Source organism: Eubalaena glacialis, chromosome 2 (assembly GCF_028564815.1).
Source record: "Eubalaena glacialis isolate mEubGla1 chromosome 2, mEubGla1.1.hap2.+ XY, whole genome shotgun sequence".
In the NCBI taxonomy this organism is placed as follows: domain Eukaryota; kingdom Metazoa; phylum Chordata; class Mammalia; order Artiodactyla; family Balaenidae; genus Eubalaena; species Eubalaena glacialis.
In genome coordinates, this window is record NC_083717.1 from 109,985,888 (window position 1) to 110,004,586 (window position 18,699).

Consider the following 18,699-nt stretch of genomic DNA (forward strand, 5'->3'; position numbering starts at 1 on the left):
TAGTTCAAGCAGAATTAGAGCTTACTTTGGTTAGTGGTTATTGATCCACTTGAGAATACTGGTGTTCATATTTATTTAATTAAAGGAGGATACTAAATTATGAGACTTCTGGGAGAGGAAGGTCTACATTTGGTTTCTCTTCTCTCTTCGCTGCTTTAAGTGGAAAGGAATTCTTGGTTTACAAGGTTCCAAGAAATTTAATCATACTGATGGATCATTTTCTGAGCTTTTCCTAAATAACCCAAGTAGACTTGGGTTAGAAATGCCCTTGGTTTCTACAGAGTGCCAAGTGTCAGGAAGAACTGGGTAATGGTTGGCCTTTCTGTACCATAAGCCCTTCTTAATGCATAGGAGTGCTAACATGACACGGTTCCTACAAAACACAGTAAAGTCATCCAGCAAGCAGTAGTCATCCAGCAGTGGTCCTCAGGCATGGGAGTGAATTACAGACTATTGGGGGATGAATGAGAATGCTGTGCCATCCTTGAAAGACATTTAAGGGACTTCAGTGGTGGCGCAATGGTTAAGAATCCACCTGCCAATGCAGGGGACACCGGTTCAAGCCCTGGTCCGGGAAGATCCCACATGCTGCGGAGCAATTAAGCACATGCAGCACAACTACTGAGCCTGCGCTCTAGAGCCCGCGAGCCTAGAGCCTGTGCTCCACAGCAAGAGAAGCCACTGCAATGAGAGGCCCGTGCACCGCAACAGAGTAACCTCCGCTGGCTGCAACTAGAGAAACCCCGTGCGCAGCAAAGAAGACCCAACACAGTCATAAATAAATAAAGTTTGTTTAAAAAATAAATAAAAGTAAAAGACATTTAACTGCAAAACTCAGCAAATAGTTACTAATTAACCAGTCTCAGCTGCTGGCTTTGAAAAGAATATATTAAGCAAGACTCTTAAGATGGATATTAGAAGACCTTTTGATATAGAGATTGTTAACTGGGGATAGATTTTTTTAAATAGATTTTTAAACTTTTCAAAAGTGTTATGACTACTATCAAATCATTTGTTGTTGTCAATTTCTCTTTTTATTTTAAAAAATAGAATTTTATATTAAATCATTAGGTGTTTTTAGGATCATAGGAGAACTGAACTAAGAATGGAACAGTTCTTGAAATTAACAATTGGAAAAAATAAGGCTTTTCTTTCTGGATGAGCATTTGATTAAATTAAGTATCTTTCCCAAATAGCCTAGAATTCTAGAGAGATGTCTAGGATAGCTTTGGTGTAGCCAGAATTTGTGAATGAAAGAAATATTGAATTGCCTTTTTAGCTCAGTCTTTATCTTATAGATGTTTTTCTGTATTGTCAGGATATAGCTATGCCTCTGTCCTGCTTTTAACTGCTGTTTCCATGTCCATTTACTTGTTGTTTTGAAGCTATTTACTGAAATAGGATCTAAACTCAACTAAGCCTTCTGAAATCCCACTATTCCCCTGGGTAAGAGAGCAAAGGCTTAAAGCAGCAAATGGGAAAGATTTACTTCCGTTGCCTCAGTAACAGGTTGTCTATGATCAGTGTTGGTTTGATTATGGCCTGGGATTAATATCTCTAATGTTGTTCTGACCTTGATATATAAATGATGTGAACAGCAAGATCTACAAGAAGATTCATTCATCAGTCCTGTCACTAAAGTTGGAAGTTCTGGTTCAAAAGGCAGAAGAGTGCAGTGCCTATGCAGGAAGCCCACCTTTTGGTTAAAGTTCAAATCTGTGGGCTGTCTCTCTATAATCTAGGTATTTTGTTGTTCTGGATGGCCACATCTCCTGATTGGATTAGCTGCCCAGGTATAGTGAGCCTCTAAAGACCATCATCATGCTGTCATTTTTCATCTTCTTTCCTGAATTCCTCATCCAAAACACCCCCTGCTCTTCTGCCATTAACCCATTCCCATTATAGGGCTCTACCACTAAATGTGAAGCTTGCTTTGACTGAGTATTTTCTGCCCCCCCTGTGATTACCAAAACCCTTAAAGAACCACCTGGAGACAGAAAGAAATAGTGAAAAAAAGAAGAAAAAAAAAAATATATATATATATATATATACACACACACACATACATACATACCTACACACACACACACACACACACACACATATACATATATTTTATATATATATATATCAACTTGCTCTAAGAGTGCTGCCACATACACTGCACCAGTCATACCAAACTGTAACAACCTTCTGTGCTGAAGTACCCAGCCAGGTATAAGAGGTCCATAATGAGAATATTACAATGAAAGAACATTCGACCACAGAAAATTAATTAATAGAAACATCTCCCAAATGTAGAAATGATTAGTCTTTTTCAATAGGAAAAAGGTTTTTTTGAACTGGAAAAACTGCTTCATGGTGTTTCTTATAAATAGGCAGCTGTATTAGCTTTTTATTTTTTGGTTGCCTTGGGTCTTCGTTGCTGCGCATGGGCTTTCTCTAGTTGCGGCGAGCGGGGGCTACTCTTCATTGCAGTGCACGGGCTGCTAATTGCAGTGGCTTCTCTTGTCGTGGAGCACGGGCTCTAGGCATGTGGGCTCAGTAGTTGTGGCTCACAGGCTCTAGAGCGCAGGCTCAGTAGTTGTGGCACACGGGCTTAGTTGCTCCGCGGCATGTGGGATCTTCCCGGACTGGGGCTAGAACCCGTGTCCCCTGCATTGGCAGGCGGATTCTTAACCACTGCGCCACCAGGGAAGTCCCTGTATTAGGTTTTGGTAACAGTCCCTCTGCAAGTGGACTTTTTGAAACATAATCCATATAATCGGGGTAAAGAAAGGATATCAGTGCTCATTTGGACATATCTGTAAGAGGAATTGCAACTTCCAAGAATGGAGATACATCCCATCTATTGCATCTCTTGAAATCTCTTCTCCGTTCTTAAAAGTTTTAATTCCTCTTACAGATAATGCCAAGAACATTCTCTGCCGTGGAAAGTTACCTTGTCTTCTGTTCATTCTGATGCTTAGGCCTCCCTTAACAGTGATGTTTGCTGTGCTGTGAGAAGGGACCTTAGGCTGTAAATTCAAGGACTTTGGTCAGAAAGAATTTGCTGGAGGGAAACCCATTGGGGTGGGTGTTGCTGAAAGAAAACTGACCATTCCATAGCCATGAAAGACATCTGGTTGGTGACTGAAAAGCCATTTTGGTTTACAGATTTCATTTTGTTTAGTTTGTTTTTGTTTTTTTTTTTTTTTTAGTTTGTTTTTTTACAAAACCTACAGAAATCTGCAGGAATAAGATTAGTTTCTAAGTTGAAATTGAGAGTCGTTGTAATCTTCAGGGTACCCTCTATTTTTGCACACTGACAATAAACTCATTTACGAATCAAATTCCTGTACTTCTGAGATTGCTTTCTCCTCATTCTGGATAGAATGACTTGCCCCCAGTATGGATGAGGTGGGTAGATGCTTGTGGAAATTAGAATGCAGTAATTTGCATCAAATTTACTATATCTTTTTACTCTGATTGGCAGGAATATGTGGTTTACAGGAAGCATACCTACATGAGGCTTGATGGCTCATCCAAGATCTCAGAGAGGCGGGACATGGTTGCTGATTTTCAGACCAGGTAATGTTAATAGGAATTACAAAAATGGTCATTTGATTTTCCTCTAGTTGAGATGGTGAGTTAAAAGAAATACCAACACATCTCAGATTGTTAAGCAATCATGATATAATTTCTGCTATTTTATGAGGTAGCTAGATCTGCTTATAGTGGTTTAGATCTGTGTCTGTGAAAGAGAGAGGAAATGAATAGTTGGCAATTTTAGTGCCAAATCAGTGCCCGTTTCTTTGGGCAATAAAAGAAATGATTTCTGAGCATGAACCAGGATCCTTCTTATGTGAATAATATGTACATAGAAGAAAGTCCACAAGGCTATATTCCTAAATGTTAACAATGGCTATCTCTGGGTATTGACTTACAGTTGATTTTCTTTTTGTTTTTGCTTACCTATTTCATTTTGTATAAGTTTAAAGAAAAATACCTCCTTTTTCCTGCTTTCCCTCTAATATTGTAGTAGTACAGTGCAGTATGACAAATTGCAGTAGTGTGCAATCTATTCATCTGGCAGCTCTCAGTTACAGTACTTCTCCCACCTGATAATGAGCCTATGAAATTTCAAATACTGCCTGCTGGATGCTGATGGCCTACAGAGCCATAATTATCCCAAGTGCAGGTTCTCATTGTAATAAGCAGGGTCTGCTTACTGCTCTCTCCAAGGAGAAAGCCAGGGTCCGCTAGTGACAGGTCTCCTGAACTCCACCCTTAATTTTCCTTAGACCTGGAGAACTAAGGAATAGAGTAGATCTTAATGTTCTGTAAGTCAGAACAATTCTGAATTTTTGGCCTTTAATTGTGTAGTCTGTTAATATTTAACTTTCGAATTCTTGGGTTGAAAATTAAGCACATAGCCATTTGTATTTAGGTTGCAATTTTTAGTTTCTTTCATTTCAATTTTAAAGCATGTTTTACTTCAGCATAAAACAAATCCATAGTTCAACATAGAGTGTCCTCTGATTGAGAATTTTTGCTGTTGCACGGTCCTTTATAACACAGCATGGGTAAGGAGATACATCCCGATGTTTTGGTTTACAGTATATACTCAGACCAATAACTCCTAGGTTGAAACTACTTCTGCATTCAGGTGCCTGTTTGACCAACAATGGAGGGGAAGAGCTGCTTTGGACCTCTTTTAGTTTGTTACCTGAAGCAGCTTGTAGATGACCTAACTTAGCTTCTTACCTAGCAGAAGCTTTTGACTGATTCTTAAATTGATTATTTGACTGAGACATGTATAATCATAGTAGTGCCTCCTAGCACTCCATACTGCTGTGCACCTCTCCCCACCCCCAAAAAAGTTTACCAGCTGATCTTTATCTTTTCTTGATTTTGAAATCAAATGAAATACATTTCACTATGTCCTGATCTATTCCAACCTTCAGAGCTCCAAATGACAAGAATCTTACATACAAGATCTATAGACTGTATGTTTTCCCCAGGGTGCCTATGTTTTCTCCAGGAATACCAGCACTTCAGTGATTTGGGCATATTGGTATGAGGCAGCATGAGTTGTGTGTTAGAAGAAAAGCCATTAAGTAATAGATCTTTTGCCTATTACTGTTTGTGATTTTTTTCCACTAATATGTTCGATATTGTACATTTGAGAATCTCATTTATAGCAAAGCTAATTTTTTTTTTCCAGTAACGGTTGGGGCCATTGTATATTATATAACATGCCTATTGAGGAAAATTTGAGAAATATTTGATGAAGAAAGTAAAAATCACCCACAGTCCCATCACTGTTAACATTTTGGTTTATTCCTCTTGTCTTTGATGTGTATATGTAGTTAGATTTATATGTTGATACCATATTGTAGAGATGACTGTGTCCTCATTTCTTCCACTTAACAGTATATCATAAAGGTCTTCGCATATCATTAAAAAAGAATCATTGTAATCATTATTTTTAATGATCAATATTCCATTACATTGGATATACCACCTTTCTGTTGTTAAAATGTTGAGTATCTTTGTTACAAAGCTTTGTCATCATTTTAGATTATTTTCTTAATATAGATTCAAACAAGAGAGATTATTGAGTAAAGGAATATGAATGTTTAAAACTGTGCATATTGTCATATTGCTTTGTAGAAAATTCTACTGGTTTAGATTCCAATCAGAGCTGTATTATGTTGACTTCTAACAGTTTGGGCTTCTGAGTGGTAGAGCTACAATTTTTCTTCTAGCTGAACCAATTCCCGGAAAACTGGACTGTGAGATCCAGGGCTCACTACATTTTATAGTGACCTTTTAGTGGAAAAAATCAGTAGATATATCTAATTTACTACTTCGAAAATCTCTTATTTAACTTGTGATTACTTGGGCAATCACAGTAGCACACATTAGTCTTGAAAAGCTTAGCTTTAAAAGAAGGGTATTTTCACCATTAAATTATACTAGATCTACTTAGTAAATATCTTGTTTTTATGCTTTCCTGGAAAACCTTACTTGAGCATCCAAATTCTACAACTAAGAATTACTTAGGGAGCAATGAGTTTTATTTAGATAATGAGTAACAATCATTTTAACACCTGCATCTGCATCTAATATTAGGTAAAATGAAAAAACAGACTAAAGTCTCCTTCCCTTCCTACATATGAGCTAGATGGTAGAGTTAGGATTGTGGCTAGGAAATAATCTCCTACCTCTCATGTATAGAATCTGAACTGTGCCTACGCTGATTAGAAGCTTGTCAGGCAGGTCCCTCCAAATGGGATCTAAATTTACAAATTTGAATGGCAACAGTAGCCCAATATAGAGAAAAAGACAGGTGTTTTTGAAAACAAAAAAGCATGACTTGCCAAATATTTTCATTATTATTAATGAAAAGACATCAAAAGAAAAAATTGTAGTTTCAACTGGAAAGCCCTGTGGCTCAAAGGTCAGCCAGAGTAAACAAGAACTCCTATAAAAAGCCATTTACATTCCCTTTATACAAGATTTATTTATGAGGGATCCTTCCAGGAAAGAGTCTGACTGAGACTAAAGACTGTTTGGCCAGGATGTCCTGACTGGGCAACATTCAGAACATGTGACCAGTGCGTGATCCTAGAAGCCATTCACAAGGTCTTTGCTCTGGGTTGCCTTGGCCTTTGCTTCCCTTCCTCCTACCCCATGACGTTTGCCAAATGGATCCCCCTGATTATCTGATTACTCGGGTGACCATTTGGAAAACATGAGAAAAAATGAGTGTAGTGTGAATTTTTCCTTCTTGGTGAGAGTATAAAGCTCCAGTATCTTTAATTCTGGCTCTTTTTCATTCAGCAAGTCTTTACTGCAGTCAGCTACATACCCAGCACTATTTGAGTATTTTGGTGCATAGTAGCCTCAGGGGCCATTAACTAAAGAAGAGTAAGAGTGAGACATAGGCATGTCTTTGCTACATGATTTCATAGGCTCCTTCACAGACCCTCCTGAAACCTGGTCTCTATGGCCCCTTCCAATAGAGACCCTGAGTTGAGATTCCTGTATAGCCCCCTAGAGGGCACCCAAACCATCATGTTGCCTTCTGGGATTCTGTTTTCTTCCTCTTAGCTCCCAAAACATTAATTCTCACATTATCAATACTAGATATATTAAGCAGAAAGGAACTTCTCAACAGTTCAGTTTAGATGTTTTTGTTTACATATGATCCAACAGTGTGATCCAGGATGGACACTGATTTCTTTGATTTTTAATCACCCAGGGTTCCCATAATCCTTATTTTTCCATTATAGTATGATGAAATTACACTGAATGCAGCCAAACGTTGCTACTTACCATCTACCTCATCATTAAAAGCATCTTCTCAATAAATAGTTAATATCCCCAAAAAAACATTTTCCACCGTTAATGTTTCTAAGTTTTGCTACTAATTTATTTTTACCTATATTCCTTTCTCTGGTGTTTTTTTTCTATATATAGTCCTTGTTTGTGAATGATTACCACATCTGGGGACTTATCTCTCTGACTGTCCAGACTATGGAAATGACCCATCTTTTTGCCTCTACTCTTTTACTATAGATCCCAGCTGCCTTCTGTCTCCCTCCCTGTCCCATCCCTGTTCCCCCATCCCCACACCAACAAAAAGTCCTAGGCATCGGGTGACTCCATCAGCTCTATATCGGATAGCGGAGAGAAGCCTCTGACCCCTGCCTCTGTGTCCACAGAGCAGGAAAGAGAGATGTATAGTACTGAGCAATCTTCCTAAGGCCAGAGTGGGAAGGATTATTCTATAGAGATTAGTATGGCCCTGGAAGGCTACATTAATTTTTATTTGAAGCCTTATTGTGGTTAAATATTCTCCCATGGGCTGTGAGGTATCAAGCTTCCATTTATATCATCCCATATCTATGGGAAAATGTGTTTGTAAACTGGCAGATGCCTTTTAACTTTTTGGTTTGCCCTTTATGATTTAACCGTGAAAGATGACATCTTATAAATAAAATTCTGAAATATTAAACTTTATGATAAAATTCAAGGATAAACGAGCAGAACTTTCATGAGAGTACAATACTTTTGGAATTATGCCCTACAAGAGGCCTCCAAACATGATCTGTTATCCATGTCTGCCTCTAGGAAAGCTGTGTTTAATTGAAAGCAAATTAATGGACAGATTTCTACTAGGACCTACCCAGCTTAGGGCTTAACCAGGATACTTATTTCAGAATAGTTCCTTCACTGGTATTCATGTTTGCCATTGATACGTCATCATTTAGTCACTTCAGCTATATTCAGAGCATCCTCATTTTATAGCACAGGAAACAGACCTTTAGCAGCCAAGTGACTTTACCAAGGAAGAACAGCATCAAGGGATGAGAGCATCCTGATGTCAGTGTGTTTCTTTTTTCTTTTTTTTTTTTAACTGGAACCCACAGAATAAAATTCATCTTACATTGGGATTTAATACATATCTACCATATCTGAAATCACAAAACAATACTTATCCTTATGACCTTTGTTGTATTATAATATTTTCTAATCTGTTCTATTTATTTCTTTAACTTATGTGGTCCAGACCCACCAAACTGATTTCATGACCAATGATAGGTGTGACCTGCAATTTGAATAACACTGATATAAATGAATTTCTACTTTTATTCCTCATTATAGTCATGGAGAAAGGGGGTGAGCAGCTTGATTTAGAGGGCTGTAAAGTTTGTTCACCAGTATAATGCAGTCCCTTTCCCTTAGAAGTGTTCTGGAAAATAACCTGAGGTGGCAGGAACATGAAAATGCAAGATAGTCTTGAAATATATTTATGGTATCTGCAGGAACTGGGCTCAAACCGAGCCCCTAGTTGTATGTGTATACATAGATAAATCTTACAGTCGAAGACTGCTCTTTGTGATCTGGAATGGCCCTTGTTCCTAGAAGATATTCAGTGAATATTTGCTGCCTGAATGAATGACAGTGGCACCTACTGATTTATTTGTAATTCTGGGTTTCTTTAATAGGATGTAGGATGTAGAGGGAAAATGAGAAAACTATGTCTTGTTTCTGTTAAGGGTTATGTTGGCATTTGTCAAAAAGTACTTTCATTTTAGCCTGTCTTCATGGATTGATCCTAACTTCAACTTAATACTTAGAAGTCATAACCTGAGTCTTAATCCTGACCTCAGGTCATTTTTTCTGGGACTAACTTTCTTCATATGAATTTGAGTGCTTTGGAGTTAAAATCATTAGTTCCCAGATTGTTGGAAGTCATGATTCTTTGGGGAAACACCAGGAAATACTGACTTATTTGTCCCCTCTGTATGAACTGGGAATAGTTTGACTTGCTAAAAATATGACTATTACAGAAAGAGAGGTCTCTACTTCCATAGCATATTTTTCTGTTACATTTGCCAAATGTTTATAATTATATTGCCTATCAGTCAATATTAATGGGCAGCAAAAGTTTATCTGCAGATTGGAAGGTGACTGCCATGGTTTGATTTTAGCAACAGAACACCTTTGTACAGTGTGTCAGAGAAACCTGGATCAGGTCTGGGTAACCACCAAAACTCTTTCTAGGCCTAGACACTGTTCTTTGTCCAGAGATCCCTCTCTTTTGACACATGCCATTTTTCTTTTTCATTTTTTCCTCTTAAAATATCCCTCCCTCTTCTGCAGAAATGACATTTTTGTGTTCCTGCTAAGTACACGAGCTGGAGGACTGGGTATCAATCTGACTGCGGCAGATACAGTAAGTAACAAGAGCACAAAAATACACTGGATATGCGGTTTTTCTACTATAAATATGTTGTTCGGTTGGCATTATCCTTTATTATGTGTCACAGACTTTTTATTTCTTTGTGTCTTGTTGTGTTAAAAGACAATAGTGGCACTTTGCCTGGAACTGGAACATTTTAGCTTTCCTTTTGGGCTTTTCTCTCCATTCTCTTATTCTAAGTTTCTTACACATTCATTCAACACATATTTAGTAAATGCCTCCTATGTGTCTGATAGTGTTTTAAACACTTGGAATATGTCAGTGAATAAACAAACTGGAAAAAAAAATCAGTCAGCTCAACTAACCAGATGTGTTTGTTTTAGGAGCTATAACTGAACAAATCAAAAAGTTGTTTTATTACTCTTATGCATTATTCCATCATAGGAAAAACTCATATTTTTGTATCCTGAACTTATAAACATGGTTGGAGAGCAATGAAATTGGTGATTTAAAAAATAAAATAAAAAGACATCCCATCAAATTATCTATCCTTTTATGCCCAATCTCCTTAGCGGAATACTTCAGCATCTGAAAGGGAGAAGAAAAGAGCATTCCTTTTGTATCTCAGATTTATTCCCAGGTTACAAATATATTTAAAAACAATATCAGTAACCCTGAGACATAAAAATGCATAAATGGGAAATTGTTTTGTAGAAGGCATGATTCTGCAAATGTCATTTAATGTGATCGTTGTGGTACCTCTCTGTGAAATACAGAGCATCAGAATCCCCACAAATATGAGGAGGATGCAAACTCTGGAGGGTCATGGAGAAATGAATGAAGTACAAAGGTGAAGAAGCTTGAATAAATTCACAACAGTAGAGCTGGAACTAGATCCCATGTTTCCCAGGTTCCACTTCTAGGCTGTGTTCATTCTTTCTCCTTGTTAACTGCTACGCTGTAGAACTGCCTGCCTTCAAGAATGAAAAACAGATTCTGTAACATCACCAGGTACAATATCAACCGTAGGACTCAGCTCTACCTTCCTCGGCATCTAAACCACTTCAGCCAATTAACCGTGCTGGGACAGGGTTCCAGGGCCTGGGGACTGCTGGAGGCATAACTGGGTAGATTCTGTATCTTATGTGCACATCATCAGCCTCAGTCATCTTAAGAGAAGGCAGTCATTGGTGGTAGTGTTGTTCTTGTGGGTTCTCTGATGAGGTAGCTCACTTGGTGTCATATCAGCAACCTTTCTCTTTGCCCCTTGGTTCTCTGCTCTAGTTTTCAAGCATACTGCCCCAGTTAGTCATACTCTTTTTTTTTTTTTTTTTTTGATGAATTATTTTGGTTGTCAGTTTGTGGGTGATAGAGGGCAGATTCCATAGTTTTTGGGTTTCTTCAAATTAGAGAAATGAGACCTGGGTTTGAATCCCAGCTCTGCTGTTCACTATGTGAAAGTGAAACAGTTGCTTGACTGCTCTAAACCATAGTTTCCTCCTCAATAAAATGAATATAATAATCCTTTCTTCTCTCATGGTTGTGAAATGCTACCTAGAAACGTGTGACCCCAGTGCCTGCACATTAATAGCCCTCAGGGATCCTGTGACCCTTGTAGCCCCAAATGAGAGAGCCAGGTCCAGGACTTCATTATTTATACTGGGCCCCAAATACCCCTCCTTTCCCCTAGGCCTTGTCTGCCTGGCTCTGTGCTCAGCTCTGCTGCTATGGGAAAGCTAGGGATGGGAGTCCAGAGAAGGCTCTGGATTCCCAGGGCGGGTGAAAACAAATTCACACATGATGTGGATTGAAGGGCCAGAGTTGGGGATTGGGAGCCTCAGTGGAGAAAGAGAGCCGATTGTGGAGGAAATACTCCAGAGCCTTGTACTGGTTCAGCCCTGCTGTGTCCTGGAGGCATGGCTGGAAGAGGGGTGGAAACTCTTAGGGGCTTCCCAGGGGGCAGTAGCTTCTTCTCCGGCACCTTTGTTCCCCTCCAGGGTTGGTTGATATGCCTCTCCTGTGTCTCTGTACAGCCCCCAGGAACTGGGCCTGAGTTTATCTCTGGGTCTCCTGCTTCCCCTCCTCTCCACCCCCGACCCCGGGAAGCCTTTGTCTCAACATCCCAACCACAGTTATCCTTAGAGAGGCCCAGGTACCTATGTGAGAACACCAGGCAGGTGGTGATCAAGCTAGGACGTGAACCCAGGAGTGAAGACTGGTAGTCCTGCCGCACCAGGGTGCTTCCCTCATACCAAGAGGTGACCAATGGGGGAAGTTGGGCAGATTGGAGGACGAGTTATTTGGTTCCTGGAGGGGTCTTGAGACACTGTTTAGCATGTGGGTGGTCTCAGTCATTACATTTATCTAGTCTGGAAGGCCCCACGGCACCCCCCTCCACATCCCAAGCTTTGCTCCAGCTGAGTGAAGCCAATGCATATTTTTTGTTTTGTTTTTTGGCTGTGTTGGGTCTTCGTTGATGCGTGCAGGCTTTCCCTAGTTGCGGCGAGCAGGGGCTACTCTTCATTGTGGTGCGTGGGCTTCTCATTGCGGTGGCTTCTCTTGTTGCAGAGCACGGGCTCTAGGTGTGCAGGCTTCAGTAGTTGCGGTGCGCGGGCTCAGTAATTGTGGCTCGCGGGTTCTAGAGCTCAGGCTCAGTAGTTGTGGCACACGGGCTTAGTTGCTCCACAGCATGTGGAATCTTTCTGGACCAAGGATCGAACCCGTGTCCCCTGCATTGGCAGGCAGATTCTTAACCACTGTGCCACCAGGGAAGTCCCGCCAATGCATATTTGAAATAGAGGGAGGAGCACGTAGGAACTGACCCAGACACAGATTCAATTCAGCAAAGTGAAAGTTCTCTCCCAGGTTAAAGGGGACTCTCTGACAGCTGCCTAGGAGTTGGCAGCAGTGGGCCCAACTAGTCTTACTCTTAATATGAGTACAAGATTCATCACTTTCTGCTAGCTGATCTTTTGGACTCCAGTCTGAGTCCCTAGCCCCATACCTCCTCTGTTAGTTTTTATACCCTTCTTTATTAACCATGCTACTCCCTGGCTTAAAACTCTTCAGGGAGTCTCTGTCATCTGCAAGATAAAGTATAAGCTCTTTTACACATACAAGGCCCTTCGTTTTGTGGCCTTTATCTCCCTTTCCAGCCTAATTGCCATACTATTACTCCTTCCAAAATTTATGTTCCAGAGGCGGGGAGAGGTTGGGGGCCTAGCGTGGAAGAATGGTGGAAAGAAGGGGCTTTCAACAGTTGCCTGCAAGGTGCTGGGAGAGTGAGAACCCGCCCACTGTGGCGCCAGGGCATGGGCCGCCTCTCCCCATGTCTAGGGGAGGTACTGCTCTCGGGGTCAATGGATTTCCCGGCAACGCGACCATCGTTTTGAGGGGGGACTCGGGGATCTTCATTGCCACTCGCCGCCTCACCAGGCACCAGATTCCAACCCACCCCCCTTTCTCCATATGGTGAACTCCATCACCTCCCACCTAGATCCGGATTTGGGTCCACTTGGCATCTTGCCACCAGTTCCAGCCATCAGTGTGGGGGCAGTGGGTCAAAGATGGCGACACAGACTCTGAGATCCGGGACATGGGTAACCTGAAGAGAGGAAGGCTGGCGCACCCTCCCTACTTCCCACCATCTCCCTCTGTTCTCTCCCTCCTTTCCAGTCCCAAACCAGCTCACCAGAGTTGAAGCCAGCCCTCCAACTGCATGAGCACGGGGCACGGGCTGGGGGTGGGGTGGGGGTAGGGTGGGGGGCTGACCTCACAATGACTAGCAGGTTTGCTAAGGGTTGGGTCTGTTAGGCTCTAGGGATCCGGAGCGCCCTTTGGCGCTTGGCAGGCACAGGTGAAAGCTGTGTCTGGTGCTCTCTGAAGGGCTTGTGGCCTGTGACTTCCAGTGGTCCAGTGGATGGATGGATGGATGGACGGACGGTTGGATGGGATGAAAGAAGTGTTCCCATATTGGGGTACAGGGAAATCATTCTGGCTCTGACATGATTTCTATGCTAACTACAACAGCCTGTTTTGTGGCCTCAAGCATACATTATACATGTGCTTTAATCGTTAAAGAAAAGCGTGCATTGTCCAGAAACAAAGACGTCCTTTTTCAAGGAAAAAAACAAAAAAATTTATGTTCCGGTAATAACGATTGACTTGTTTCCTGAACCCACCATACTGTATCATAATGTTACATTAACAGCTCCCTCATCATAGATCTTTGTCCTGGGCACTTTGTCTTCTTCCACCTGGTAAACTTCTGATTGTTTTTCAAAACCCAGTTCAGGGTCAGGGGTTGCTGTTTTATATGGGCTGGCAAAGCCTCTCTGATAAGGTGACATTTGAACCAAGATCTGAAGAAAGTGAGAAAAACAAGCCAGTTATGTATCTGGCAGAAAAGAATAGCATTCCAGGGAAAGGAGATAAGTACAGAACAAAGCCCTGAGGTGAGAACATCCTTGGCACAATCAAGCAATGAAGCAAGCCCTTTGTAGGTGTAACAGAATGAATGAGGGCAGAGTGGTATAAAGTGAGTGTCAGAAGCAGATTGTGTGGGGCTTAATAGGCCATGGTTAGGATTTTGAGGTGGGAGACTACTGGAAGAACTTGAACAGAGGAAGAACTTTAGCTTGAGTTTAAATGTGTCCTGGCTTCAGGGGGGTGGGGTGGAGAAGACTATAGGGAGAGACGTAGAAGCAGGAAGTTCAGTTAGGAATTAGACACAAGACGATGGTGACTTGGACAAGGATTGAAGCAGTGGAGGTGATGAGAAATAATTGGAATCTGCATGTATTTTGAAGGCACAGCCAATGGGGTTTACTACTAGATTGGATGTGGATCATGTGGATCAAGGAGAACTCCAAGGTGTTCAACCTGAGCAACTGGAATGATGGAGATACCAACTACTGGTTAAGGGGAAGGTGTGGGGAGGAACAGGTTTGAGAGGGGAAATCAAGAGTTTGGTTTAGGGTTTGTTAAGTTCAAGACTCTTAGCCAGACATTAAGTGGCATTGTCACCCAGGTGATAGAGTGTGGAATTTAGGAGAAAGTTTGAGGCTCAAGATGTATTTTGGAATCATCATGTCATAGATAACATTTAAGGCCATGAAGCTGGATGAGGTCACCTGGGGAGGCCTAGCATTGGTTCATTTGATTAAAATATCTTTCCCTTCTTCTCAGCCTGCCTATGTCAGGTTTGGCCTATGGTTTCTTAAGGAATAGTTCGCCTAGTCGTTCATTTGAATGGCCAAAAAATAAGCAGGTTTGAGGGGGGGCAGATCTGCATCATGCTTCTGGTTTTCACAGTTTGCCTTATGCAGGTAAGCTGCTCCTGCCAGTCAGAAAGAACCAAAATAGGCCCCTAACCCCATAGCTAGAGGAGTAGAAGTAGGAATTCTTTTTATATCCTGGGGCATAGAGAGAGACTCTGAATATTCTGAGTCCCCAATTCCAAAATAATTTACGTTTAATTTTGAGGGGAGGGCTGAGGGACTCATAAATTAGAACCTCCTGGAATACTCAGAAAAAATGAGACCACAGGATTGAAATGAGTGGGCTTCCCTGGTGGCACAGTGGTTAAGAATCCGCCTGCCAATGCAGGGGACACGGGTTCGAGCCCTGGTCCGGGAAAATCCCACATGCTGCAGAGCAACTAAGTCCGTGCGCCACAACTACTGAGCCTGCGCTCTAGAGCCTGCGTGCCACAACTACTGAAGCCCGCACACCACAATTACTGAAGCCCACGCACCGCAACAAGAGAAGATACCGCGATGAGAAACTTGCGCACCACAACGAAGAGTAGCCCCCGCTCGCCGCAACTAGAGAAAGCCTGCACACGGCAACGAAGACCCAGTGTAGCCAAAAATAAGTAAATAAAATAAAAGATTTAAATGAGTTGCTAGGTAAAGCTTTGTGTGGAGTTAAGTTATACTCGCTGTGTGTGGATTATTAGAGAAACAATAAGCTTAATTGCTTGCCTGGTATTTTTCCTTTGTCCTGAGATTTGTTCAGCTTTGGAAGATCCCCAGAACCATTTATGGACAGGGAAGAGGTTAGTGTGCCTAAAATGTCAGGAAAAACTTAATGTTTTATGATTGAGAGTGCATTTATAAACGTGTATTTGTAAACATTGGGATTCTGTCTGGCTCACTCTGTTAGTAAAAACATGATTTTAGCATGAAATTAATGGCAACTGCCCCTCACTGCCTGTGTTGTTCTTTGTGTATTCTTCTTGGAGTAGGGATCTCTTTGCATTTGACATTGTTTAGTGAGGGATTGTTATAAACTGCACTGTAGGTTTTGTTTGTGTCAGATCTGTTTTAAATGTTTATGTGTAGAGAGAGATTGAAGAGCTTTTGTCCCGTAGTAACAGTGTGAGAGGTCTTATGTCCCGTGAGACAACATGGGGCAGCTTTCAGCCCTCCCAAGTGACTGAACTTCCACCCGTTCTCTTGGGGGAAAAAAGAGTGAGTTCCACCCTCCAAGTGTTGGTCAGCTTTTTCCAGTTGTTCCTCTAAATTTTCCTGTTTTCCATTTCACTCCCTCATCCCCTGAAACTCCCTCTCATTGACCTGTGTAGCCAGGCGCCTCCACCCCATCTCAGCTCTCACCTTCTTCCCTTGCTTCCCCTCCCATTGCCCACCCAGCTTGGTGTTACAACTTCATAAAGGTGCTGACAAGTAATATATTTCCCCTTAGTCATTGTTGGGCCACACATTGTGGATTGACTAGCTTTAATCTTTCCTAGTTAAGTCAGCTGTTGTAGTTCTTTAATTGTTATTTTCTCTAGAATGTCTCACTGAGCTCCATAAACAAAGATGTCATCTCTGTCCTATTCTAATGGACATGGTCTCCCCTGACTCCCTCTCCCTGAGTTCATATCATCTAACTTGGTTTTTAGTTCTCTCAGTTCTTGTCTTAACCCACTAGCTTACACATATTTCGTATTCTTTTTCCCTGGGTCTTTTTCTAAGTAGAATCTTTTTTTTTTTTTTTAAACATCAAGAGCTTATTGGATAGGGCTAAGTAGAATCTTATTTTATTCTCTCTTTCTCCCCAGTTCCTCACCTCTTTTAATCCATTTGAATGATACATAGCCACTAAATTGGGGGAAGGGGGGACTTTAAAGTTAAATTGCAAGCCTGTCTCTTAGGCTTTAATCTTATTGTTTATGATCTCAAAAGAACCCAAGTTGAATCAGGTGTGGTTGCCACTGAGACTTCCAGGAAAAAAATGTAAATATGGGCTTCCCTGGTGGCGCAGTGGTTGAGAATCTGCCTGCCAGTGCAGGGGACACGGGTTCGAGCCCTGGTCTGGGAAGATCCCACATGCCGTGGAGCAACTAGGCCCGTGAGCCACAATTACTGAGCCTGCGCGTCTGGAGCCTGTGCTCCGCCACAAGAGAGGCCGCGATAGTGAAAGGCCCGCGCACCGCGCTGAAGAGTGGCCCCCACTTGCCACAACTAGAGAAAGCCCTCGCACAGAAACGAAGACCCAACACAGCCAAAAATAAATAAATAAATAAATAAAATTTTTTAAAAAATGTAAATATGGAGGAAACACCTATGAAATGATTCATAATACAGGATTCCCCATTATGAATTCATGCTGAACCATCATTGCCTTAGGCTTGGACTACTAAGGTACTATCTTTGGGGTGTGACATCAACTCTCATTTTCCACATATGTAGGTCATGTTAGGTATGTTGGGCAAATAATGACCCTCCCCCCGAGTCCAATTGGAGGTCTCCTTTTCTTTTTTTTTTTAAAGATTAATTTTATTTTTGGCTACATTGGGTCTTCGTTGCTGCGCCAAGGCTTTCTCTAGTTGTGGCAAGCGGGGGCTTCTCTTGTTGCGGAGCACAGGCTCTAGGTGCATGGGCTTCAGTAGTTGTGGCATGTGGGCTCAGTAGTTGCGGCTTGCGGGCTCTGGAGCGCAGGCTCAGTAGTTGTGGCGTACGGGCTTAGTTGCTCCACGGCATGTGGGATCTTCCCGGAATCCACTGCACCACCAGGGAAGCCCGGAGGTCTCATTTTCATTAACTCTGTCTTCTCTTCCTTTGTTCTCCCTGAAAGTTTAAACTGAATTTTCTAAAATTTTGCATATCCTGTTGAAGCTCCAGAATGTCCTGTGGCTATACTCCTCTACAAGTGACAAACACTGTGTACTTCCAAATCCTAGATCTGTGGACACTGTGGATTAACAATAAGCTTTCATAATGATTTTCTTTCTTTGGCAGGCAGTTTGTAATTTTTTCCTGAAGGATTCTAACCTGCACTATAAAAACTGAGGGATTATACGTCATAAGAAAGCAAGACAAAAGGAGCGCCATAAGAAAGAGCCAGTGGGGGTCCTTATTAGTAGAGGCAAGAGCATTGAAAATGCTGATGCCTTTTATCCCTCTTCACCTCAAGTGAATTCTGCAGAAAATGGCAGAAGAATTGCTTCCATTTTTTTTTTTTTTAATGCTATTCTTGTCTGCTCACATTCTTTTTATGTATGTATGTATGGCTGTGTTGGGTCTTCGTTTCTGTGCGAGGGCTTTCTCTAGTTGTGGCAAGCGGGGGCCACTCTTCATCGCGGTGCGGGGGCCACTCTTCATCGCGGTGCGTGGGCCTCTCACTATCGCGGCCTCTCGTTGCCGAGCACAGGCTCCAGACGCACAGGCTCAGTAATTGTGGCTCACGGGCCGAGTTGCTCCGCGGCATGTGGGATCTTCCCAGACCAGGGCTCGAACCCGCGTCCCCTGCATTGGCAGGCAGATTCTCAGCCACTGCGCCACCAGGGAAGCCCAGCTTCCATTTTTAAATGAGAAAATAGATTACTTAGGAATGGTGTTAAGCAAGGGAAAAAGCATCTAGAGGAACAGTGTCAAGAGAAATGAATCACTCTTAAGCCTACATTTTAAGGCTCTGTCTAGTTTTGATCACACCTTAGAGATTCTAGTATCAATTGACTAATTGTAGAATTCTACTTTGTACTGGTGGATGGTGTC

At 41.8% G+C, this 18,699-nt stretch overlaps 1 protein-coding gene across 4 annotated transcripts in view; it reads left to right on the forward strand.

Annotated features, from left to right (window-relative positions):
* INO80 (INO80 complex ATPase subunit) overlaps window positions 1–18,699 on the forward strand; it is a 125,897-nt gene that overhangs the window by 96,348 nt on the left and 10,850 nt on the right. For all 4 annotated transcript variants that reach the window (XM_061180476.1, XM_061180479.1, XM_061180478.1 and 1 more), the window contains 2 exons: window positions 3,476–3,570; window positions 9,658–9,730. In XM_061180476.1, the coding sequence (XP_061036459.1) occupies window positions 3,476–3,570; window positions 9,658–9,730 (168 nt within the window). The remainder of the gene's footprint in view (window positions 1–3,475; window positions 3,571–9,657; window positions 9,731–18,699) is intronic.